Raw genomic sequence first — 26,307 nt, 5'->3', positions numbered from 1 at the left:
GAAGTGAGCTTTGTGTTGCTTTTACTAAACCTAATTCAGCACTAAAAAAAAGGGTTAAAAGGGAGGGTAAATGGGTAAAATAATTTAAAAAGGGAGGGTATTCCAGGGAATACCCAAAACCCCTCTACATCCGCCCCTGGGGCCGGTCCCGACTTTTTAGAGGCCCAGGGCAAATAAAAAATTGGACCCCTAACAAAAAAATTGATTTTTCATTTGTCTCTAAAATGAAGAAGAGTTTCATAGACAAAATAAAAAATATGAAGTCTTGGTTGTTTCTAACAACAAAAAGAATTTTAATTTGATCAGAAAAATAATAAATCAAAGCACAAATGATAATAAATTTAATTTCATCATAAAAATTTGATAATAAATAAGTTAATTGTATGATAAACTTTTAAATATTTAATTATAATATATAAATAGTCTCTAAAATTATACTAAAATAAATTTATTTTAAAATCTCGTTATAAAGTTTAATTGATCATATAAATATAATTAAAATTTTAAAAATTCTAATTGTCACAATAATTATATCAAAAATTTACTGAAAAATACTAATTATTAGGTATAATTAACTAAGTTTACCTTTACTTCACTGCACTACAGTTATATTCTTTCTAAAATGAAGTACTAAAAGGAAGTCTTTATGTACTGCATTAAAAAATATAATTAACTAAGTTTACCTTTACTTCACTACACTACAGTTATATTCTTTCTAAAATGAAGTACTAAAATGAAGTCTTTATGTACTGCATTAAAAAAAATAATGATAATTGAATATTTAGAGAATTAAAAGCCTCTAAGTATCGAACATGTGATATAAAGGTTCCCAATGTAGATACAACGCCGCTGGGCCACAAGTTACATGATGTCTAATTTTTCGCTAAACTTTTGTTTCAGTATTATATTTCTTAGCTGTAAGCCCAAAAATTGAGGCCCCCCATTTTTTTGAGGCCCTGGGCTATGGGCCTGCTTGCTCGGCCTAGGGCCGGCCCTGATTAAGGGTGAGACTATGCATATCTCTACTGTATGGTTTTGTTGATTTTCTATTAAGCTTTATTTATGTTTTAGTCTTATATTATTGAGTCTCCTCTTAAATTGCATATTTGAGGGTCAAGTTTTAGATCTCTATATTTTAGCATGCATAATTTAAACGGTTTGTGTTTGAGTATGAGCATTATGCTTTAAGTCAACTAGTCCAATTTTTGGATCAAGAACCATATCTGAGGTTGGTTTAAGTCATGACACAAGTGAAATCTCAAAATAACTTTAGAAAATGCGAAAATTGAGATTTTAGGTGTGATTAAAATCACACACCCTGTGAGTCAAATAAGAAGTTGTAAATGATTCGAATCACAAGTTGTACATGATTCGATCATGGAACCGTGTGACTCGAACCACAAGTTTTTCATGAGTCGAATCATGGAATTATGGTTAACCACTGCGTTACTTGAGTTGAATCACGACTTTGTTTTGACTCGAATCACAACTTTGCCTGACTTGAATCACAACTTTGCCTTGACTCTAATCACGATAAAATCAGGTTTCTCATAAGTGTAGATCTGTTCCAAATTACTTTGCCACTTGATTAAAATCATACAAGTGTTCATGACTCGAATCAAGTATGATTTTTCACTCTTTTTGTGCTTAATCTCCAACACATAAATCATTTTCTCTCTCAAAATCATTCATAACGTTAGAAATCACATACTTCTATTTTTTATTTGATAACTCACAAACCACTTGTTCTTTCATTTTTCAAAAGAGTTTTAAGATCTTTTGCGAACACTTGCAAACAATTTATTTCATCTTATACCTCATTCTTTTTCCGTTGCATGGATCCGAATCTTATATTTGAGATTTGTGATTGTTGAGGAGATTCATTTTTTAATTTAACGTTTCTTTGAAGATTTGATTAAGATTTTAGAGGTTCGCAAGGGTGTGTAGTGTTGTGATTGGTTTTGATAATTATAGTGAAAAAAAATGAGTTTCTTCTATCCAGGTTGACCTTGGTAGTACTGTGTGGAAGCCTTTAGGGGAGGGGTTCTTCTCAATCTTTGGACAAACTAACACTCAAGATACTGGTGGAATCGAGTAAAGATCGCCGCAGACTGAGATTTTGGAGCAGATTGTTGGGACTGAAAGATTCAAGAAGCGATTTTGAGTAAAGAATGTGCATAAAATTTGGTTTGTAGACTGTGTACAATTCAAAGATATCGAAAGAAGAAAATTATTTTATAGCGTTTATTTGGGATATTGTAATTGTATGTTCTTTTGTTAAAAATCATAGTGGAAGACCAAAAAAATTTCATTGGGCAACCATTAGAGACTAAATTAGGCGCAAAGCGGGGACGATGCGCTAAACTAGTATCAAACCCAGTGCACAGTCTTTCCCCTTCTCCCTCCTTTTAATTTCGTAGTTAATTGCATGATTAGGCTGTTACTTATTTCTTTCTAGAAACTACACACCATTAAGATTTCTTTAGGTAGCGATTAATTGTAAAGGTGTAGGTTTTATTAAAATTGGTAATTCAATTTTGTCTAATTATTGATTAAACCTGAAATTGTGGTTGTGGACTCCATTGTGATAATTGTCCATATTCACCCCCACTCTACATTGTTTATTATCCATATTCTCACCCAATAGGGAAGAGCCACATTGCAGATTTGAAAGACATCCTGGAATCAGTCAGGAGCTATAACACGGGCCTAAATCATGCTAAGTGTTTCTTCAGCGTACACGCGAATAATTTTCTTGGTTTTATGTTAACCTAGAGAAATAAGAGATAAATGTTAAACCATTATCAACATGAGAAACCCTTCCACATTAAAGAAGTCCAACAACTAACAAGACACTTAACCTGTCTTAGCTCATTTCCTTTATTGTGCAGGTGACAATGCTTTCAATTTCTTTACCAAGAAATCGAGACAAAGTTGAGTAAGCTATTTATTCCACGATAAAATCATAAATAATCATTAAACTAATAAAATAACGAACAACAATTAAATGTATTTTAATCATCATAAACAATTTACATGTCCTCTGCATTCGCCACATATACGCTGCTCTCATTATCGTCATCTTGTTCCTCTTGAGTAGAAAAGCTCTTTGAGTCGAACCTCGTTTTTGCAGTCTAAAGAACTTTATTTGTTTGCTACGAAAAGTAATCATCAAAGGAAGGAACTGAATGTAGCAAGCTCTGAGATTCTGGTCTCTGCATGTTTCACAACTAGCTAGTAAAGATTTGATCCAGTAGAAATTCAAAACGGGGATGTAGCTCAGATGGTAGAGCGCTCGCTTAGCATGCGAGAGGTACGGGGATCGATACCCCGTATCTCCATTTTGATTAATCGATCGATCACGATTGCTAGGGTTTGTTCTTCAACCTCTCTTCCTTCCTTTTATGCCTTCACCTAATTCATAGTCTATCTTTTGATAACTGGCAAATGATTATTGCTTAATTTTTAGTATAATACTCTTATCTCTCATATTCCTGCTTATTGAAACAAGTTTATCTTGTGTGTATCAAACTATGATTACATTTTGCTTTTTTTTTTTTTGGTTGCCTTGTACTACTGATGCGCTACAAACAACTTTTTATGCAATCACGGTCCGTAAAGGCTTTCGCTATTTCGGTCGGTACAGTTGTTTTGACACTGAATGCGGTTGTCGCTTTGTGAATTAAGCACAATTTGTTTTCTTTTAACATAAAGACGTTGAATAACGGTATTGGTGATCAGGGCCGTTTTTGCGATCGCGGACCATTCCTTATAACCTAGAAAAAAATTACAGAAGTTGTTTCAAGCATAGAGTTGATGATAAAAGTTTCTGTAACTTCTTTAATTTTGAAGGTAGATTGTATGCTAACAAATAATTATTAGATTCTTGTCTGATATAGAGATTTGTTTTTTTTTCTGCTATGATAATTTGCAAATATTCTTATACTTTTCGATTTCAAAACTTACATGTTCTTATTATTTCTATAGTAAGATTAGATTACAAGCCTTACATTTGATTATGGGTGTGGATGGTTTAGTTGTACATTTTGTGCAGGGAGTTTATCAAACATTGCTGAGTTTGACGCCTGGTGGCGGAATATAAAGCACGCTTCTCTGTTTACGACATGAAAAATACTGACTTGGAAGGTGATATTATTAGTCATTTTCACACGATTTCAGTTTTGGTTTCCTAAACATAGACAAGATCATTGCTATTGAATCAGCAAAAAATCCACTAGCTTCACTAACACTCATATCAGTTACTTCAGACCATGGATACTACTTCACTGATTTGGTTGCTTCAAGAAGAATCTCCAACAGAATCTTTGGTTTTGACCTTTCCATAGGAACCGTGTAATGATAGTATTTCTCTGGGTCTGGACAATAACCCTGCAAAATTATACATTTGATTAGTTCACTTCAAACACAACAGAATATGAAAATATCAACATCTTTTACTTTACAATACCTCATCAGCATGCATCTTTTTCACAAAGATTTTGAGTATATCAAAAGTTTTCTTATGGAATAATTCTTCTGTCAAACATTGATATGGGACTCTTTTTGTTAACACCATTTGGTCTAGCATTTAGAAGGATTGGGTTATAATCTTCAGTGTCATACCTTGGAAGTGCATTTTCCCCAGCTACTTCATTCAGCACTTTCTGCTCCTGATTCTACTACATTCAATAGTAACACTGCTTCTGCCACTCCAAGGTAATTGTATTTTAACCCTTCCTCAATACTCACAAACTTTGTTTCTTTTGTTTTCTATTCTGCATTTCCATCAACGAGCATGTTTAAATTTACGTTTTTTTGTGAAAATTAGTTCCTGCCTTTTATGTCAATGTTGTTCTTATATCATTGTAAGAAAATTTGTGAATTTTGAAGAGTTTGGTTAATTTAATTTGGAGTGTGAATGAAAGAGTTTGACATTTTGTTGGACATAAAATGTGAATGTGATTAGTTTTTCGTGTAAGACCATGGACCGGTGATGGATGGAGGAATTTTAAGCAGTGGTAATAATACTCAATGGCGGTGCCAAATAGAAAAAAAATTAATGTTAAATATGTTATTAGTTCTTACTAAATCATGAACTTTTTAAGTCTAACCCATGTAAATCACGAACCTTTCTAATTTAGTAGTGTTTATAGAAATTTTATAAGTCTTTGGTCTTCACTTTCTATAAAGCCATGCTACTTCAAGTCCCTCTACAGGAACTAAAAGGACTATTTTTTTGTTTGCTTGTAAAATGTGGGAAGTAAAAGTATAGAATTTTATCCGGTTGAGAGGGAAGAACCCACTTTGTGTGTCCAACGGGTTCTTTGACAGAGATTAGTCACTGCTAAACGACAGTGGATATTCAGTACACGTATCTTGGTTATAAAAAAAGGATAATTTTTTTATAGGGACTAAACCTAAAAAATAGATATTTATGAAGACTAAAAATTTATGTATCCCTAAAAATTAATTTATGGTTTATGTTGGGTGGCTAAGACATATAAGAATCAAAAAGAGATTGAAATTCCTGGATGTGTCCCTGCAACTATGAAGAAGGTATATGCATAAACAAGACCATGGGATCTTATTTACAACCAACTCCTTTCTAGTTCTTAATCTCTTTTCTGTTTCTAACTATGTGTACTGCTATGTATTGGATTGGAATTTCATGTTTATTTCTAGTGATCCAGTACTATGGATAAGTTTGTGAAATTGATTGCTTTTACTTGTGTTGATTATCAGTTATTGACTTATCACTTATCAGTAGCTTCCATTACAAGAGTCAAGCTGAGAGTTTTATGCTTTTCGATATTTTGTGGGCAGTTCTGGCAAGGGCTTTTGATACAAGAAATGATAGAGAAAGAACAAGAGGGCGTGGTGGTGGCGGTGCGAGTGGCTCGGGAAAGGATAAAATTGACGCTCTTAGTAGGTTCCTGTAAGCATTACCTGGCCCTCTAATAGGTTTTGTTTACATTAACATTTTTTTCTTCCTTTGTAGCTACATAATGCAAGTTTCATTTGTCTTTGTTCTTTTATTTGAAAATAAAGTGGATATTCTCATTCTTTTCATGAGTGGAAAGAAGTTTGTCAATCTGTCATGCTTTGATTAAGGAAGGAAGCATTTTTACGGAATATCTCTTGTAACTTTAGACTTTTAAAAGCAGTTTCTTTTGAAAAATAATGTGTATTTTGTTTGCATGGGATTGGAGCAACATAGCAGATGAACTCTATGCTATGACTTAAGTAAACTGATTTGTGCCTAATTCTTTTACTAAGCAATTTACTCACATTATGCTTTTGTTTAATATCTGCAGGACCCGGATTTTACGTCATATGGCATTTTAATTGAAATTGAATATGAGGAGTGATGGTTATTTGAATGTTAATGATTTGCTAAAGCTGAGTTTGAAGACACTTGCTAATATTCCTCTGAGATCCCACACTATTGATGACATTAGGGAGGTCAGTTGTCTAGTATATGTTTCTTTTTTCTTTCTGTTTCCGGCTGCACATGCTCATCCCGTTTTATATGCTTTTTTATTTCTGTTTCATAAAACCAACCCCTTTTCCCTCCTCCTCAATTCTACTATATTCACAGTCTCTTCCCTGATTCGCTCAATCCCCACCACTCCTAACTGCCACTTGTCAAGTTAGTTGCATTTCCTCTTGTCAAGTTAATTGGTTAGAAGTTAGTTAGGCTAACCACTTGTCAAGTTACTTAGAAGTTAATAGGCTGTCGCCTCTTCTCTTTCTTTTCCTTACTACCCTTCCTTCTATACACATTTTGGAGGCTTATCTTACTCCTGTATTTTCAAAGGACCTCTATAGCTTGAATGCTGTTTCCTTCTTCAATATTTGTTTATCTAGTTACTAATATGAACTCTTAACTGTAATGTTAATTTCATACGACTTTGCTGAAGAAAAACATTTTATCCTAAAGTATCTCATGGTTATCTTCAGGCTGTTCGAAAAGAAAAGATAATAAGCAACGTTTCAGCCTCCTAGAAGAGAACTTGGAGCTACTAATACGAGCAAACCAAGGTCACACAGCAACGGTAAAATATTATTTGTTCATCAAATTTGCCTATTAAGTATGTGATTATGTTTTATGTCCATTAATTTTTCTGGTGTCGAATATTTAAGGATGTTGAAAGATTAAATGCTACAAAAGTATAAAATGCTACAAAATTATACATAGTTGTTATCACATAATCAACATCCATTATTGTAATGTTATGTGGATGTTTATGTGTATATGAAAGTATTCTTAGGTAATGCTCGTAATAAAAATGATAATTACTAAATACAAACTAGTTATTTATGTACTGCGATAAATGAAAAGATAAGAAGAAGAAAAAGTAATTGGATAATCTATATATTTAATGGCTATAATTCAGATACATTTTAGATTTTTTAAAGTATTCTTTTTATAATTTTAAAAAATGTTTTATAAGATTGTATTTTTAAAAAATATTTTATGAGAGGTTTTTTAAAAATAGTATAAGTTATTTCAAACTCATTTTTCATAAATTAAAAAAAATAATTTTGACATTTGGTAATATAATATTCATTACTAATGATTTATCATAGTTAAAACCACAAAGTTCTTATTTAAAAAGATATATCTAAAAATATTTTAAGAAGATTATTTTAAAATAACTTCATATTTAAGTGATTTTTTTTTAATTTTAATATTTAAAAAAAGTTATAGTTAAAAAATGAAATGTTTAAAAACAATTTTTTTATGAAGAAATATACAAGCCAATTTTTTATTAGAGGTTTTTGTAAAATTTTACAAAAATTTATAATACAAAAAAATAATTTTTAAAAACTGAAACAAATGGTCCCAAATAATAATCGTGAAATATTTTTAGTATCAATTATATTTGAAATTAATAATATATCAATTCAATTATATTTTTTCATTTTGGTCTTTTGTAATCTTTTGCAAGTTGCATGTAATTTTGAGTGGTTAAAGGACTTATATCTTTGATTATTAATTCAAAAACATTACATTAAAAAACAATTAAGAGATAGTAAACTAATCGACATTAAAATAATTTTAAAAACTTAATGATAATTTATTTTTGTAATAAAATGGGATTCAACTAAATTTTCAATTACTTGTCCCATTATACTATAAATAGAATAACAGAGTGTCAGTTGAGATTTGTTCAACAATGTTTATCATATAATTACGTTGATAATTCAATACAAGAATTATCTTTAATATAAAATCCTTATAATAGTGTATTGACACCAAATCTAGCAAAATAATGTTCATAACTTAACAATTTACAAGGATGCTAACGATAAAAAATACTAAATTGATATGTATTGTTGAAAAACTTGTATGTTCTTTACGACTTCCTGTCATCTTGTTAGAAATTATTTACACTATAAAATAATCATAAAATTTAACATCTAATATGTGTAGAGAAAGAAATTGAGCACAAGTCTTCATCATAGAAATACCTAAATTTTAAGATACACAAATTCAAACGATGGCGGGTGGAGTTTTAGTTGCTTCAAAAAATGGAAGGCAATATGAGGGGAAGGTTACAATGTTTGTTTTGGTTACATGTTTGGTGGCGGCCATGGGAGGTCTACTTTTTGGTTATGATCTTGGTATTACCGGAGGAGTGACTTCCATGGAACCATTCTTGGTTAAGTTCTTCCCCGGTGTTTACAAACAAATGAAAGATGAGTCTGGACACGAGAGCATGTATTGCAAATTTGATAACGAGCTCCTTACTCTGTTCACATCTTCCTTGTATCTTGCAGCTTTAATAGCTTCTTTCTTTGCTTCCACAACTACAAGGATGTTAGGACGCAAGGCCTCAATGTTTACGGGTGGCTTGTTTTTTCTTACTGGTGCATTGCTTAATGGTTTTGCTGTCAATATAGAAATGCTTATCATTGGTCGTATATTACTTGGCTTTGGTGTAGGATATTGTAATCAGGTAAAAATTGGTATCATTTTTACAATTTTTTGTTTTTGTTTTATGTATAAATGATCAAGAATATTGCAAGTTTAGTTGCATATAACATTTTGTTACTCATAAACAGTCAGTTCCAGTGTATTTGTCTGAAATGGCTCCAGCAAAGATTAGAGGTGCACTCAACATGGGCTTCCAAATGATGATCACTATTGGAATCCTAGGGGCAAACATTATTAACTACTTTACTTCCAATCTTGAGAGTGGATGGAGAATTTCTTTGGGTGTCGGAGCTGTCCCTGCAATTTTGTTGTGTATAGGATCTTTTTTCTTAGGCGACACACCAAACTCTATGATTGAAAGGGGTCAACAAGAAGGAGCTAAGAAAATGTTGCAAAAGATTCGTGGCATTGATAATGTCGATGAGGAGTTTCAAGATCTAATTGATGCTAGCGAGGAAGCCAAAAAGGTGGAACATCCATGGAAGAATATTACTCAATTGAGATACAGACCTCAACTAACATTTTGCTCTCTCATTCCGTTCTTTCAACAACTCACAGGCATCAATGTTATCATGTTTTATGCCCCTGTCCTTTTCAAAACTTTGGGCTTTGGAAGCGATGCTTCCCTCATGTCCGCAGTAATTAGCGGAGGTGTCAATGTTCTTGCTACTTTTGTTTCCATCTTCATTGTGGACAAGTTTGGAAGAAAGATTTTGTTTCTTCAAGGTGGTGTCCAAATGTTTATTTGTCAGGTGATTATTGCAGCTTAACTAATAATTAATTATTTATATTTTCCATTCATTAATCAGTTTTTCAAGAATACCTTATATAAATGTTATGGTTATTAATTGTAGATTGTTGTTGGAAGCATGATTGCTGCTAAGTTTGGAGTTAACGGTGAAGGCTCAATTAAAGCTTATGAAGCTAATCGTCTTCTGTTCTTCATATGCGCGTATGTTGCCGCATTTGCATGGTCTTGGGGTCCATTGGGATGGTTAGTTCCAAGTGAAATATGCTCTCTTGAGGTTCGCTCTGCAGGTCAGGCTACCAATGTTGCTGTGAATATGTTGTTCACCTTTGTCATTGCTCAAGTTTTTCTAGCTATGCTTTGTCACTTGAAGTTTGGACTTTTCTTCTTCTTTGCTGGCTTTGTGCTTATAATGACAGTTTTCATTTTCCTGTTTTTTCCCGAGACAAATAATGTCCCAATTGAAGAAATGAATACAGTGTGGAAGTCTCATTGGTTTTGGACAAAGTTTGTTTCAGATGTTGATGTTGATCATGACCACAAGGACGTTGCTTGATTTCAATATTAGAAAAATCTCTGGGCCTAGATAATATATATTATAATTTCAGTTAATTCTATTTGATGTTGTTAGTCATCTTGTATTTAAGCTTTATTTTAAAAAATATTTGTATTAATTTAGGAATAGTTTTTAATATATTGTGGCTATAATATAATATACTTATAATTTTTGATAAAGCTGATTCTTCTCAATTTAATACTTTAATTATAAATTTTGAGAATTTCTTTCTTCACCTCCCTATGGGGTTGACCCCTAGCGAAAACCCCTAAATACCTTTATTTTGGAAATGCATTTTCGAATTTTTTTTTTATAAATTTTTTCCAGAATTCGGTAATGGAAATCTCATTTTTTGGGATTTCGGAAGTACACTTCCGAAAAAAACGCAGAAGTTTTGAAGTATAGAATTATTTTGAAAAGGTGGTTTAAAATTAAGATCTTCAAAGATTTATACTGTTTATTAATTAATAAAGACAAATATATCAATTTTAATTATAGGGAACAACCATTTCAAATTTTGGACCGATCAAATAAAACATCTTATAAATAGAATAAGTACATTTCTTTTAGAATAAAAAAAAGATATGTTAATAATTTTGGAAATTTGTTATATTGAATTAATAATGATACACAAAATTAGAATGAATTTATTATATTATAATGACCCAAAAACTACCCAAAAGTTCATTTTATTTTTATCAATTAATAATTTTTTTTTTCATTTTGATATTTTGTTTCTTTATTCTTTTGAATCTATCAACTATTATTTTTAGTATATTAAAAAAATTATAAATTTTGATTCCTCTAAATTATTTGCTACTATTTTAATTAATTTTTTTTTTGCAAAGTTTCACGTGGTGCACTTGTGTATTTCAAATGATTTTTTTATGACATTTTATCAATACAAATTTAAATTATTATCAGTTTAATAAATTTCCTATTTAATTTTTAAATTTTATTAATTTATTTTTAAATTTGAGTTAAGTTTTAATTGTTAAAATTAAAATTTTAATTGTATTTTTTTATAAATTTTATTACATTTAGATATTTTAAAACCAACGTAATAAATTTTAATTAAAGTTAAAATTATATTTTATAATTCACTATTAAACTACTTATATTTATAATTTAGCTATTTTATAATTAACGTAATTACTTTTAGAAAATCTCAATAATTTAGTTAAATAGTTGCAATTTTATAAATAATTTATTTAATAATTCAACTATTTACTTTTTAAATAGTTAATAATAGTTAAAAAATAAATTAATAAAGATTAAAGTTAAAAAGTTTCTTTTTAATTTTTTAAAAAATATTTTCATTGTTTTTTATATTTTATTAAAATTAAATTCTATTCAATTAAAATAAAGTATCAAATAATTTATTTGTAAATAAGGTAATAGTGCATAAAAAATTGTTGAAAAAATTTAATTATAAATAATAACTACAAAATATTTTAATTTAAAAAAAGATGTTAATAATTATTATTATATTTTAATGATAACCATATATATTTAATAATATCTTTTAATTAATACAATTAATTATACTGTATTAATTCTCCTTTATTTTAATTTTTTAATAATTATTGAATTTTTTCGGAAATGCATGTCCGAAACATTCCAAGACCAAAAATTAGAATATTTCGGATATGCATTTTCGAAGACACCCCTCTCAAAAAAAAGTGATTCGGAAATACATCTCGGAAAACAATTTTTTTTTTTGTTTTCGGAGATACATCTCCGAAAATACCTTTTTTTTTTGTGTTTTCGAAGTGCACTTCCGAAATCAACTTTTTTTCAAATAAAAAGTGATTTCGGAGATACATTTCCGAAATATAGGGACATTCTGTGAATTTCGCCGGAAGTGACCAAGAAGGTTAGGGGGTCAGTAAACAAATTTCCTAAATTTTTTATTCAATAACAATTTTTTTTTAAAATTAATAAAATAACTCTTGTGACTTTCTATTTAACATGATAATACATGTATTTTCTCTTATGAAAATTCTTAGATGCATAATCAATTTAGACTGAAGACCCTCTTGGTATTCAGCTTATAACAATGGGCGTAAATTCCTTTAAAATCAAACAAAACCATTACATCATAGAAAAAACTGAAAGAATAACCACAACAAAAATGAAATTTAAAAACACATAAAACAAAATTGAATAAAAAGAGAGAATAGAACCTAGTAGTAAATTTGAAAAAAAAAATGCCAATGAAAGTAATTGGGAAAAAAAAGAAGCAATCATAACCTCTTTAATAATGAAAAGTTTTTAATCTTGTGAATTTGTATTAGTACAAGGATATTACTGTTATCTCTCAAAATTATGTAAAATACATAGTTATTTATTAATTTATTTTTACAAATAATCGATAAAAAACTTTCAATTTATTAATGATAAGTGATAAAATATCTTAATGAACTTTTTACTTGCACATTAACCAAAACACGTAAAAATGACTAATAAAACACAAAACAACATACAAAGACCTTGTAAAAATCCTTTCCTACAAGCAAGGCTTGCTAGGTCAGGTCCATGGGCCTGCTAAGCGAGCACAAGTGAGAGAAAACTTCAAGGATAAATTACTTCATAGTGAAGGAAGGATTAGTGCGCTAGTCAAAGATGGGCGGCGCAACTAGCAAGCTAGGAAGGCTAAGGCAAGTTGCATGACAACTATCATTGCGTAACAAGAAAGAAAGTAGGTGCGCTAGGCAAAGATCAGTGGTGTGCCTAGTGAGCGTACCTTTCTCAATCCTATGAAGAAATAAGGTTCATCTTAAATCTCAACAAAATAGTGTGGAATCATGTTTTGTAGGTTAAGGAATCAAGGAGGCTCTCGATAAAATGATACATAAGCTTTTGACCATGACAACTAAATGGAGTATATGATTCAAGATGTAGACAAATTAACTAGGATTTGATGATCACTACAAACCTCTCTAATGATGACACTTAACTTGAATAAATCTCAAGCCTTATCTCCAAGAAGAATTCAAAAAAATATTTATATGATTGGGTTATCTTACAAGTCTTGAAGCTTCGAAATGTGAAAGATGGGAAGTGTGAAAGTTTTCCCTGTCGCGTCTGAGTGAACAATATATTATAAAAGCACAAGAGATTTTTCATAAAGTTATACGACTAAGTTACACACACACACAAACACACACACACACACACAAATAAGATTTAAAACTTATTTTTCTTAAAGAATTATTCCTAAATATGTTTTGAAGTCGTGCCAGTTGAATTAGGAACTGTCTCAATGTTTTTTTGACAAATTTTGCTCTGTCAAATCTATTGGCACTTATACATAATCGACTGAGTTAGTGCAAAGGATGTGCTTAAATGTTTGGGATAATGTCTTAATGAACGACAATGACTTTATATCCTTTCCTTTCTTTTTAGACATCTTAAACGTTTCTTTGAGGCCTTCCAATCGACTGGAGCAAGGTGCCAATCAATTGGCACATTAAATTTGGCGTGGGAAATTTTCCTTTTTTGTGCTTCCCTTTAGCCTATGATTAGAGGTCCTTCTTTTTACATTTTCACATCCAAAAACACGAGCCTTCATATCTCACTCCCCACTCACTCTAAAAATTATTTTCCTTTACTTTCTCTCACTTAAATTTAGTTGTTGCACTTTGAAAAAGTTCTTTTGTTTAGTGAGACATTTGTAATTATGGAAAGAGAATTGTTCCAAATTAACCAAGGAGTATTTTCTTTTGGTTGAATATCTTATCCATAAGGAATTGTGTATTTGGGTTAAAAGCTAAACCTGATTAAAAGATTTGGTATAGGGGATTAAGATTCTAAGTCGCCTTTTTGATTTATAAGCTCATCTCAGTCAAAATATTTTTTTGGTTCAAGATCAACCCGTTCTAAATCTTAATTTGGTTTATGGTTATCCTGGCCAAAAATATTGGAACAATATATGTTCATATTCATACTCCTTAGATTTTGATGATAACAAAAGTACTTAATAAATAAAAAGGGTATACTAATGTTTGCTTAAGTGTGCATATTTATTAAAGTTAGTTATTAACTTGGTTCTGACCCACTTAATTAGCTTGTATATAAGAAGCATGAAATTTAGATTCCAAATGATCAAAAATCTGGATTTGAAATAAGACCTCAGCGCCAAAACAGACTTAGCATCTGATATTCAAACTGAGCTTCGAGCGCCTTGCTGAAAACACAAGTACAAACAGTCACTAACCGTACTCTATGCAAAAGCAGTTCCATCTTATCAGATTGCTGGAATTATGTAGAAAGTCAACTAGAGATTTTAGCACAAGACTGAAAGATATGATTTCTGCAGTCTACCACTCCATTCCTATGGGAACCTTACTTGAGAAAGACACAAAGGATAAAGAGTTTACTCAGAAGATGAAGATCCTCATCGTATTACTCCAACATCTCTCTCTTGGAAACTACTTATTCAACAAAGACACTTGTACAAGTAACTTCCAACGTCTCTTTTGTTCTACCTATATAAGGAGCTGAAGATTAAAAAAAGGAAGTAACAAGATAATACAACAAGAAGACACAACAAGAACATAATTCCTTGGCATAGAGTTCCACAAATCAAAAAGGGGAATGCTTATGCATCAATGGAGATATGCCATTAAGATATTGAAGAGGTTTGACATGGAGCATTGTAATGCTGCCATTACACCAGCTGAAGCAAGGTTGTAGTTGTCCAAGAATGAAGAGGAACATAATGTAGATCCTACTCAATATAGAAGGTTGATTGGATCATTACATTACTTGTGCAATACACGGCCATATTTGCGTTTAGTGTTAGTATTGTAAGTAGATTCATGGAGAGACTAAAGGTGTCTCACTTTGTAGAAATCAAGAGAATCCTAAAATATGTCAAAGAGTCTATTGGCTACAAAATTCTCTTTCAGTAGCGATTAATTGTAAAGGTGTAGATTTTGTTAAAATTGGTAATTTAATTTTGTCTACTTGTTAATTAAACCTGAAAATTGTGGTTGTAGAATCCAGTGTGACAATTGTCCATATTCACCCCCACTCTACACTGTTTATTGTCCATATTCTCACCCAGCAAGGAAGAGCCACATTGTAGATCTGAAAGACATCTTGGAATCATTCAGGAGCTATAACATGGGCCTAAATCATGCTAAGTGTTCCTTTGAAGTACACGTGAATAATTTCCTTGGTTTTATGTTAACCTAGAGAGATACATATGCGAACATAGATAAGTGTTAGACCATCATCAATATGAGAAACCCTTCCAGCTTAAAAGAAGTCCAACAACTAACAAGACACTTAACCGTCTTAACTCATTTCCTTTATTGTTCAGGTGACAATATTTTCAATTTTTTCACCACTTTAAAGAAAAAGGAGAAGCTTGATGGACAAGTGAATGTGAGGAGGTGTTCTCAAACTTAAATACCTTCTTTGCATTAAACACCCATTCTGGCACGCTCAATATTAAGTTCGCCCCTCTACCTCTATGTGTCTATTAATGATTAGACGATGAGTTCTATGCTAGCCCAAGAGACGCACAAAGTTGAGTAAATTGTCGATTCCACGATAAAATAATCATTAAACTAATAAAACCAACAACAAATAAATGTTTTTTAATCATCATAAACAATTTACATGTCCTCCGCATTCGCCACATCTACGTTGCTCTCTTCATCTTCATCTTGTTCCTTTTGAGTAGAAAGCTCTTTGAGTTGAACCTCGTTTCTGCAGTCTAAAGAACTTTATTTGCTTACTACGAAAAGTAAACATCAAAGGAAGGAACTGAATGTAGTAAGCTCTGTGATTCTGGTCTCTGGATGTTTCACAACTAGATAGTATACAAGACGGGGATGTAGCTCAGATGGTAGAGCGCTCGCTTAGCATGCGAGAGGTACGGGGATCGATACCCCGCATCTCCATTTTGATTAATCGATCGATCACGATTGCTAGGGTTTGTTCTTCAACCTCTCTTCCTTCCTTTTATGCCTTCACCTAATTCATAGTCTATCTTTTGATAACTGGCAAATGATTATTACTTATTTTTTTTAGTTGCCTTGTACTACTGATGAGCTACATTTTTGTGCAATCGCGGCCGCGTAAAAGCTTTCGTTATTTCGGTCGGTACAGGTGTTTTGACACTGAATGCGGTTGTCGCTTTGTGAATTAAGCATAATTTGTTTTCTTTTAACATAACAACGGCGAATAACGGTATTGGTATCGGCACCTGCTGGTAACGGCCGTTTTTGCGATTGTGGACTGTTCCTTATAAGTTATAACCTAGAAAATAAATCCAGAAGTTGTTTCAAGCATAGAGTTGATGATCAAAGTTTCTGTAACTTCTTTAATTTTGAAGGTCGATTATATGCTAACAAATAATTATTAGATTCTTGTTTGATATAGAGATTTGTTTTTTCTGATATGATAATTTGCAAATATTCTTATAGTTTTCGATTTCAAAACTTACATATTCTTATTATTTCTATAGTAAGATTAGATTACGAGCCTTACATTTGATTATGGGTGTGGATGGTTTAGTTGTACATTTTGTGCAGGGAGTTGATCAAACATTGCTGAGTTCGACGCCTGGTGGCGGACTATAAAGCACGCTTCTCTGTTTACGACATGAAAGATACTGACTTGGAAGGTGATATTATTAGTCATTTTCACACGATTTCAGTTTCGGTTTCTCCTAAATATAGACAAGATCATTGCTATTCAATCAGCAAAAAATCCACTAGCTTCACTGACACTCATATCTGTTACTTCAGAGCATGGATATGACTTCACTGATTTGGTTGCTTCAAGAAGAATCTCCAACAGAATATTTGGTTTTGACCTTTCCACAGGAACCGTGTAATGATAGTATTTCTCTGGGTCTGGACAATAATCCTGCAAAATTTTACATTTGATTAGTTCACTTCAAACACAACAGAATATGAAAATATCAACATCTTTTACTTAACAATACCTGATCAGCATTCATTTTTTCACAAAGATTTTGAGTATATCAAAATTTGTTTGTGGAATAATTCTTCTGTCAAACATTGATATGTGACTCTTTTTGTTAACACCATTTGGTCAAGCATTTAGAAGGATTTGGTTATAATCTTCAGTGTCATACCTTGGAAGTGCATTTTCCCCAGCTACTTCATTCAGCACTTTCTGCTCCTAGTAACACTGCTTCTGCCACTCCAAGGTAATTGTATTTTAACCCTTCCTCAATACTCACAAACTTTGTTTCTTTTGTTTTCTATTCTGTATTTCCATCAACGAGCATGTTTAAATTTACGTTTTTTTGTGAAAATTAGTGCCTGCCTTTTATGTCAATGTTGTTCTTATATCATTGTAAGAAAATTTGTGAATTTTGAAGAGTTTGGTTAATTTGGAGTGTGAATGAAAGAGTTTGACATTTTGTTGGACATGAAATGTGAATGTGTTTAGTTTTTCGTGAAAGACCATGGACCGGTGATGGATGGAGGAATTTTAAGCAATGGTAATAATACTCAATGGCGGTGCCAAATAGGAAAAAAATTAATGTTAAATATGTTATTAGTTCTTACTAAATCATGAACCTTTTAAGTCTAACCCATGTAAATCACGAACCTTTCTAATTTAGTAGTGTTTATAGAAATTTTATAAGTCTTTGGTCTTCACTTTCTATAAAGCCATGCTACTTCAAGTCCCTCTACAGGAACTAAAAGGACTATTTTTTTGTTTGCTTGTAAAATGTGGGAAGTAAAAGTATAGAATTTTATCCGGTTGAGAGGGAAGAACCCACTTTGTGTGTCCAACGGGTTCTTTGACAGAGATTAGTCACTGCTAAACGACAGTGGATATTCAGTACACGTATATTGGTTATAAAAAAAGGATAATTTTTTTATAGGGACTAAACCTAAAAAATAGATATTTATAAAGACTAAAAATTTATGTATCCCTAAAAATTAATTTATGGTTTATGTTGTGTGGCTAAGACATATAAGAATCAAAAAGAGATTGAAATTCATGGATGTGTCCCTGCAACTATGAAGAAGGTATATGCATAAACAAGACCAATGGGATCTTGTTTATAACCAACTCCTTTCTAGTTCTTAATCTCTTTTCTGTTTCTAACTATGTGTACTGCTATGTATTGGATTGGATTTTCATGTTTATTTCTAGTGATCCAGTACTATGGATAAGTTTGTGAAATTGATTGCTTTTACTTGTGTTGATTATCAGTTATTGACTTATCACTTATCAGTAGCTTCCATTACAAGAGTCAAGCTGAGAGTTTTATGCTTTTCGATATTTTGTGGGCAGTTCTGGCAAGGGCTTTTGATACAAGAAATGATAGAGAAAGAACAAGAGGGCGTGGTGGTGGCGGTGCGAGTGGCTCGGGAAAGGATAAAATTGACGCTCTTAGTAGGTTCCTGTAAGCATTACTTGGCCCTCTAAAAGGTTTTGTTTACATTAACATTTTTTTCTTCCTTTGTAGCTACATAATGCAAGTTTCATTTGTCTTTGTTCTTTTATTTGAAAATAAAGTGGATATTCTCATTCTTTTCATGAGTGGAAAGAAGTTTGTCAATATGTCATGCTTTGATTAAGGAAGGAAGCATTTTTACGGAATATTTCTTGTAACTTTAGACTTTTAAAAGCAGTTTCTTTTGAAAAATAATGTGTATTTTGTTTGCATGGGATTGGAGCAACATAGCAGATGAACTCTATGCTATGACTTAACTAAACTGTTTTGTGCCTAATTCTTTTACTAAGCAATTTACTCACATTATGCTTTTGTTTAATATCTGCAGGACCGGATTTTACGTCATATGGCATCTGAATTGAAATTGAATATGAGAAGTGATAGTTATTTGAATGTTAATGATTTGCTAAAGCTGAATTTGAAGACACTTGCTAATGTTCCTCTACGATCCCACACTATTTGATGACATTTGGGAGGTCAGTTCTCTAGTATATATTTTTTTCGTTTCTGTTTTAATTTGATTCTCGTGGAATACAGAAAACAAATATATATAAATTAGTCATATTGTTGATATTAGCGGTACTCCAGTCTCCAATATGTTTATTTTTATGTTATGAAACACAAGGGAATGATTACTTATGGAACTTTTATTCCCTTTGTCATCTGTTTTTTATAATAAAGTTCTTATGCTGATTAGTAGCTTTATATATTAGAGATTTTCTTTCCTTTTTTTTTACTCTAATAGGACCAGGACCAAGAATTGAAGAATTAGGATGAAATAGCTAGCATGAATGATCATAAATCACAGAAAAGAAACCTTTCAGATTCATTCTCACATTCTCATATAAAAAAAACATTCTCATATGATATGCCTTATATATATATATATATATATATATATATATATATATATATATATATTGATTTTCACCACCGGTTTAGTCCAGTTCGGGGATCAGTTCCGTCATCAAGAGTTTTGACATCAAGTGATTATATATTTGATTATTAATTCAAAAACATTAAATTAAAAAAAAAATTTAGAGATAGTAAACTAATCTGACATTAAAATAATTTTAAAAACTTAATGATAATTTATTTTTGTAATAAAATGGGATTCAACTAAATTTTCAATTACTTGTTCCATTATACTATATATAGAATAACAGTGTCAGGTGAGATTTATTTAACGATGTTTATCATATCATTACGTTGATAATTCAATACAAAAATTATCTTTAATCTTAAATCCTTATAATAGTGTATTGACACCAAATCTAGCAAAATAATGCCTCGTAACTTAACAATTTACAAGGATGCTAACGATAAAAAATACTAAATTGATATGTATTGTTGAAAAACTTGTTTGTTCGTTATAACTTCCCGTCATCTTGTTAGAAAGTATTTACACTATAAAATAATCATAAATTTTAACATCTAATATGTAGAGAAAGAAATTGAGCACAAGTCTTGATCAGAGAAATACCTAAATTTTAAGATACACAAATTCAAACGATGGCGGGTGGAGTTTTAGTTGCTTCAAAAAATGGAAGGCAATATGAGGGAAAGGTTACAATGTTTGTTTTGGTCACATGTTTGGTGGCGGCCATGGGAGGTCTACTTTTTGGTTATGATCTTGGTATTACTGGAGGAGTGACTTCTATGGAACCATTCTTGGTTAAGTTCTTCCCCGGTGTTTACAAACAAATGAAAGATGAGTCTGGACACGAGAGCATGTATTGCAAATTTGATAACGAGCTCCTTACTCTGTTCACATCTTCCTTGTATCTTGCAGCTTTAATAGCTTCTTTCTTTGCTTCCACAACTACAAGGATGTTAGGACGCAAGGCCTCAATGTTTACGGGTGGCTTGTTTTTTCTTACTGGTGCATTGCTTAATGGTTTTGCTGTCAATATAGAAATGCTTATCATTGGTCGTATATTACTTGGCTTTGGTGTAGGATATTGTAATCAGGTAAAAATTGGTATCATTTTTACATTTTTTTGTTTTTGTTTTATGTATAAATGATCAAGAATATTGCAAGTTTAGTTGTATATAACTTTTTGTTACTCATAAACAGTCCGTTCCAGTGTATTTGTCTGAAATGGCTCCAGCAAAGATTAGAGGTGCACTCAACATGGGCTTCCAAATGATGATCACTATTGGAATCCTAGGGGCAAACATTATTAACTACTTTACTTCCAATCTTGAGAGTGGATGGAGAATTTCTTTGGGTGTCGGAGCTGTCCCTGCAATTTTGTTGTGTATAGGATCTTTTTTCTTAGGCGACACACCAAACTCTATGATTGAAAGGGGTCAACAAGAAGGAGCTAAGAAAATGTTGCAAAAGATTCGTGGCATTGATAATGTCGATGAGGAGTTTCAAGATCTAATTGATGCTAGCGAGGAAGCCAAAAAGGTGGAACATCCATGGAAGAATATTACTCAATTGAGATACAGACCTCAACTAACATTTTGCTCTCTCATTCCGTTCTTTCAACAACTCACAGGCATCAATGTTATCATGTTTTATGCCCCTGTCCTTTTCAAAACTTTGGGCTTTGGAAGCGATGCTTCCCTCATGTCCGCAGTAATTAGCGGAGGTGTCAATGTTCTTGCTACTTTTGTTTCCATCTTCATTGTGGACAAGTTTGGAAGAAAGATTTTGTTTCTTCAAGGTGGTGTCCAAATGTTTATTTGTCAGGTGATTATTGCAGCTTAACTAATAATTAATTATTTATATTTTCCATTCATTAATCAGTTTTTCAAGAATACCTTATATAAATGTTATGGTTATTAATTGTAGATTGTTGTTGGAAGCATGATTGCTGCTAAGTTTGGAGTTAACGGTGAAGGCTCAATTAAAGCTTATGAAGCTAATCGTCTTCTGTTCTTCATATGCGCGTATGTTGCCGCATTCGCATGGTCTTGGGGTCCATTGGGATGGTTAGTTCCAAGTGAAATATGCTCTCTTGAGGTTCGCTCTGCAGGTCAGGCTACCAATGTTGCTGTGAACATGTTGTTCACCTTTGTCATTGCTCAAGTTTTTCTAGCTATGCTTTGTCACTTGAAGTTTGGACTTTTCTTCTTCTTTGCTGGCTTTGTGCTTATAATGACAGTTTTCATTTTCCTGTTTTTTCCCGAGACAAATAATGTCCCAATTGAAGAAATGAATAAAGTGTGGAAGTCTCATTGGTTTTGGACAAAGTTTGTTTCAGATGTTGATGTTGATCATGACCACAAGGACGTTGCTTGATTTCAATATTAGAAAAATCTCGGGGCCTAGACAATATAATAATAATTTCAGCTAATTCTATCTGATGTTGTTATTGTCATCTTGTATTTAAGATTTTTCTTTTAAAAAATATTTGTATTAATTTAGGAATAGTTTGTAATATATTGCTGCTCTAATATATTATGCTTATAATTTTTGATAAAGTTGATTCTTCTCAATTTAATACTTTAATTATAAATTTTTTAATGGCATAAAAAAAGAAGCAATCATAGTCTCTTTAATAATGTAAAGTTTTTAACCTTGTGAATTTGTATTAGTTAGAAGGATATTTCTGATACCTTCCAAAATTACATAAAAATACATAGTTATTTATTAATTTATTTTATAAATAATCGATAGAAAACTTTCGATTTATTAATAATAAGTGATAAAACATTTGCTCGGACTTTTTATTTGCACATTAACCAAAACACGTAAAAAAGACTAATAAAACACAAAATAACACACAAAGACCTTGTCAAAGTCCTTTTCTACAAGCAAGGCTTGTTAACACACAAAATAACACACAAAGACCTTGTCAAAGTCCTTTTCTACAAGTAAGGCTTGTTAGGCCAGTTTCATGGGCCTTCTAAGCGAGCACATGTAACACCCTTATAAACCCCGCGGAAATAATTCAGAGTAAACATGAAATACAAGGGTATCACAATTATTTTAACATAAAATAACATAGTCAATTGTCATGCCACAAGAGGAACAATTTAACATAAAACACAATTCATGTTCAACACAGCGGATTATAATTCGTAACATTGCATATTCATCATCCATGCGAGTTAATCCAATACAATTATAAAACAACAAAACCAATTAGAGTGATTCATCTCTAAACTAGCGTTCCCCAGTGTTACAATCAGAGCATGACCGACACGACTCATGGATGAACTCTAAGAGCTATCCTCACCGAATCAGTTAAGCCTCTACTCCTCAATCTGAAAAACAACATGTAAGGGTGAGTTTCATTCACAATTAACGAGTATTATATAGTCGTAAGCAATGAATCGTTAAGGAATTATCAATCACTCAATCCTACATGTATACAAACATTCCACAATTCACATCCATCAACATACTCCAAATACATCATCATTCACAATACAATTCATTGCAAGTCATAACATGTTATAGTGTATATGAATGAACTGACACTAATGCATGTGGTACCAAACCATGGGCTGAACCTATTCACCAACTGACCTACTCCTCATCGAGATACGGTCCATCGACACCAATTCCGCACAATGGGAATTATGTCCGCCAATTGATCCAAACATCACCGGAATCCATCACCGAATGCATATGAATGAATGTACACACATATCATACTTAAAACATCACCAATAACGATGAACAATTCATCTCATCACCACATCACCGAATAAGTATGTACATGTTTTCAACATCATTCAAATAATCATGCATCCATCACCATAACAATAATAATAATAATAATAATAACAGTCAAATCCTTCACCACATCAATCACATTGTCACACATCACATTATATGCACACAATGTTTAATTATCATCAAAGTAATTAAATCGAGTTTTGAAATAAAGTCGGCCACTGCCCATTTTATCACTTTATCATGTAAAACATATAATTAGCTTTGCAACGCCCAAAACGGCACATAAATCGGACAAACGGATCAAAAGTTATGACCTTCAGAATATTTTTCAAAAATTGCATGTTGTGCATCGACGCATGGACCCCTTTAGGTCGACGCAAAGAATTTCCACCACTCTCGGGTAAGCGCTCGTCGACACTATAGGTCGACGCAAATTTGCTGAATATGTCGACGCAACTGACACTTAGGTCGACGCATGCTGCGTCTTGTGCAGAATTTTGCTGTGATTTTGACATCCTTCCTCTCCCAATTCCAATCCAATCACACCATAATCATTCTAACATCAAAACATCATCAAGTAACATAATATACTGCAATTTTAACATATTTTAGAGGTCATCTAACATCAAAACATTCGTCAATTTCATCAAATTCATCAAGTTCACCAAAACCTAACATCCCTGTTCATTCAACACACTCCTAATTGACATAACTAATAATCCTAACCATTCCATCACTATCGATTACATAATAATCATTAACCGAGAAGAATCCCCCCTTACCTTAGGTTTGATCTTCGTCTTCCCCTTTCCAAAGCTCTTCAAGTCTTTCATGTGTTTTCTCTTTTCCCAAATGCTGTAACCCTCTCTATTCCACAACTTCCTTCTATTTTATTAAAAATAGAATAACTTTGGTTAATGGGCTTAATAAGTTAACACCTCCCTTTTCATTAACCACCACACGACTCCAATAGCTATATTTCCAATATTTCTCAATAATTCTCATAACATCAATTATTCCAATTAAATAATTATGATTTAAATTAAATAATTAGAAATAATTTTCGGGGTGTTACAGCACAAGCGAGAGAAAACTTAACTTCAAGGATAAATTACTTCATAGTGAAGGAAGGGTTAGTGCGCTAGTCAAAGATGGGCGGCGCATCTAGCAAGCTAGGAAGGCTAGGGTAAGTTGCATGACAACTAGCATTGCATAACAAGAAAGAAAGTAGGTGTGCTAGGCAAAGATCGATGGTGTGTCTTGTGAGCCTACCTTTCTCAATCCTATGAAGAAATTAGGTTCATCTTAAATCTCAACAAAATAGTGTGGAATCATGTTTGCAGGTTAGGAATCAAGGAAACTCTCAATTAAATGATACATAAGCTTTTGATCATGACAACTATAGGGAGTATATGATTCAAGATGTAGACATATTAACTAGGATTTGATGATTACTACAAACATCTCCAATGATGAAACTCAACTTGAATAAATTTCAAGCCTCATCTTCAAGAAGAATACAAAAAAATGTTTATATGATTGGGCTATCTTACAAGTCTTGAAGCTTCAAAGTGTGAAAGATAGGAAGTATGAAAGTTTGTCCTGTCGCGTCTGAGTGAACAATATATTGTAAAAGCACAAGGGATTTTTCATAAAGTTATACAACTAAATTACACACACATACAAACACACACACAAAAAAAAAGATTTCAAGCTTATTTTTCTTAAAGAATTATTCCTAAAAATGTTTCAAAATCGTGCCAGTTGAATTAGGAACTGTCTGAATGTTTTTTTGACAAATTTTGCGCTGTCAAATCTATTGACACTTATACATAATCGACTGAGTTAGTGCAAAGGATGTCCTTAAATATTTGGGATAATTTCTTAATGAACGACAATGACTCTATATCCTTTATTTTCTTTTTAAGACATCTTAAACATTTGTTTGAGGCTTTCCAATCGATTGGAGAAATGTGCCAATCAACTGACACATTAAACTTGGCCTGGGAAATTTTCTTTTTTTGTGCCCCCCTTTAATACATAAATAGAGGTCCTTTCTTTTACATTTTCACATCCAGAAACACGAGCCTTCATATCTCACTCCCCATTCACTCTAAATATTATTTTTCCTATACTTTCTCTCACTTAAATTTAGTTGTAGTGCTTCGAAAAAAGTTCTTTTGTTTAGTAAGACATTTTGTAATTATGGAAAGGGAATTATTCTAAATTAACCAAGGAGTCTTTTCTCTTGGTTGAATATTTTATCCATAAGGAATTGTGTATTTGGGTTTAAATCTAAACCTGATTAAAAGATTTGGTATTGGGGATTAAGATTCTAAGTCGCCTTTTTGGTTTATAAGCTCATCCCAATCAAAATCTATTTTTGTTTTAATATCAGACTGTTCTAAATCTCAACTTGGTTTGTGTTTATCCTGGTCAAAACTGTTGGAACAAAATATGTTCATATTCATACTCCTTAGATTTTTATGATAACAAAAGTACATAAAAAAAATAAAAAGGGTATACGAATGTTTGATTAAGTGTGCATATTCTTTAAAGTTAGTTATTAACTTGGTTCTGACCCACTTAATTAGCTTTTATATAAGAAGCATGAAATTTAGATTCCAAAGGATCAAAATATGGATTTGAAATAAGACCTCAACGTCAAAACAGACCCATTATCTGATATTTAAATTGAGCTTCGAGCGCCTTGATGAAAATAAAAGTACAAACGATAACTAATTATACTCTGTGCAAAAGCAGTTCCATCTTATCAGATTGCTGGAATTATGCAGAAAGTCAACTAGAGGTTTTAGCACAAGGCTCAAGACTGAAAGATATGATTTCCTCAGTATACCACTCCATTCCTATGGACAACCTTACTTGAGAAATACACAAAGGATAAAGACTTTACTCAGAAAATGAAGATCCTCATTGTACTAATCCACCGTTTCTCTCATGGAAA

At 31.9% G+C, this 26,307-nt stretch overlaps 2 protein-coding genes and 2 non-coding genes across 11 annotated transcripts in view; all 4 read left to right on the top strand.

The window, feature by feature from the left end:
* Positions 1 to 10,424, top strand: part of LOC131653713 (sugar transport protein 10-like) — a 48,873-nt gene extending 38,449 nt beyond the window's left edge. The window contains exons 2-9 of one of the 3 annotated variants that reach the window (XM_058923984.1): positions 4,055 to 4,146; positions 4,586 to 4,716; positions 5,824 to 5,935; positions 6,315 to 6,462; positions 6,961 to 7,055; positions 8,438 to 8,963; positions 9,070 to 9,693; positions 9,796 to 10,424. In XM_058923984.1, the coding sequence (XP_058779967.1) occupies positions 8,505 to 8,963; positions 9,070 to 9,693; positions 9,796 to 10,245 (1,533 nt within the window). In that variant the 5' untranslated portion in view covers positions 4,055 to 4,146; positions 4,586 to 4,716; positions 5,824 to 5,935; ... (1 more) ...; positions 6,961 to 7,055; positions 8,438 to 8,504 and the 3' untranslated portion in view covers positions 10,246 to 10,424. Of the gene's footprint in view, positions 1 to 4,054; positions 4,717 to 5,823; positions 5,936 to 6,314; positions 6,463 to 6,960; positions 7,056 to 8,437; positions 8,964 to 9,069; positions 9,694 to 9,795 lie in introns of all 3 variants that reach the window. The other 2 variants (XM_058923983.1, XM_058923982.1) reach the window with 2 other exon arrangements.
* TRNAA-AGC (transfer RNA alanine (anticodon AGC)) lies at positions 3,269 to 3,341 on the top strand. The gene has a single exon. It is a non-coding gene; the product is annotated as a tRNA-Ala (tRNA).
* A 5,439-nt stretch (positions 10,425 to 15,863) lies between the features above and the next one.
* On the top strand, positions 15,864 to 22,097 carry LOC131653712 (sugar transport protein 10-like). 6 transcript variants are annotated; one of them, XM_058923976.1, is made up of 8 exons: positions 15,864 to 16,192; positions 16,794 to 16,885; positions 17,010 to 17,437; positions 18,541 to 18,652; positions 19,032 to 19,179; positions 20,149 to 20,674; positions 20,781 to 21,404; positions 21,507 to 22,097. In XM_058923976.1, exons 6-8 carry the CDS (start codon positions 20,216 to 20,218, stop codon positions 21,954 to 21,956), a joined length of 1,533 nt encoding a protein of 510 aa, XP_058779959.1. In that variant the 5' UTR covers positions 15,864 to 16,192; positions 16,794 to 16,885; positions 17,010 to 17,437; positions 18,541 to 18,652; positions 19,032 to 19,179; positions 20,149 to 20,215; the 3' UTR covers positions 21,957 to 22,097. The 6 variants fall into 6 exon arrangements, with proteins under 6 accessions (XP_058779959.1, XP_058779964.1, XP_058779962.1 ...); XM_058923981.1 differs by having other exon boundaries at positions 18,541 to 18,678; XM_058923979.1 differs by having other exon boundaries at positions 16,777 to 16,885.
* On the top strand, positions 16,088 to 16,160 carry TRNAA-AGC (transfer RNA alanine (anticodon AGC)). The gene has a single exon. It is a non-coding gene; the product is annotated as a tRNA-Ala (tRNA).
* Positions 22,098 to 26,307: the final 4,210 nt, after the last annotated feature.

Source organism: Vicia villosa, linkage group LG2 (genome assembly GCF_029867415.1).
Source record: "Vicia villosa cultivar HV-30 ecotype Madison, WI linkage group LG2, Vvil1.0, whole genome shotgun sequence".
NCBI lineage: Eukaryota > Viridiplantae > Streptophyta > Magnoliopsida > Fabales > Fabaceae > Vicia > Vicia villosa.
The sequence above is the reverse complement of the archived record's forward strand: the minus strand, read 5'-3'. Positions and strand labels throughout refer to the sequence as shown.

What these genes read in the sequence shown, in the direction of transcription:
- LOC131653712 (XM_058923976.1), top strand. Translation starts at nt 20,216, where the DNA reads ATGGCGGGTGGAGTTTTAGTTGCTTCAAAAAATGGAAGGCAATATGAG. An exon ending in GTGTAGGATATTGTAATCAG is followed by an intron (nt 20,675 to 20,780) that starts GTAAAAATTGGT and finishes ACTCATAAACAG; the next exon opens with TCCGTTCCAGTGTATTTGTC. An exon ending in TCCAAATGTTTATTTGTCAG is followed by an intron (nt 21,405 to 21,506) that starts GTGATTATTGCA and finishes TATTAATTGTAG; the next exon opens with ATTGTTGTTGGAAGCATGAT.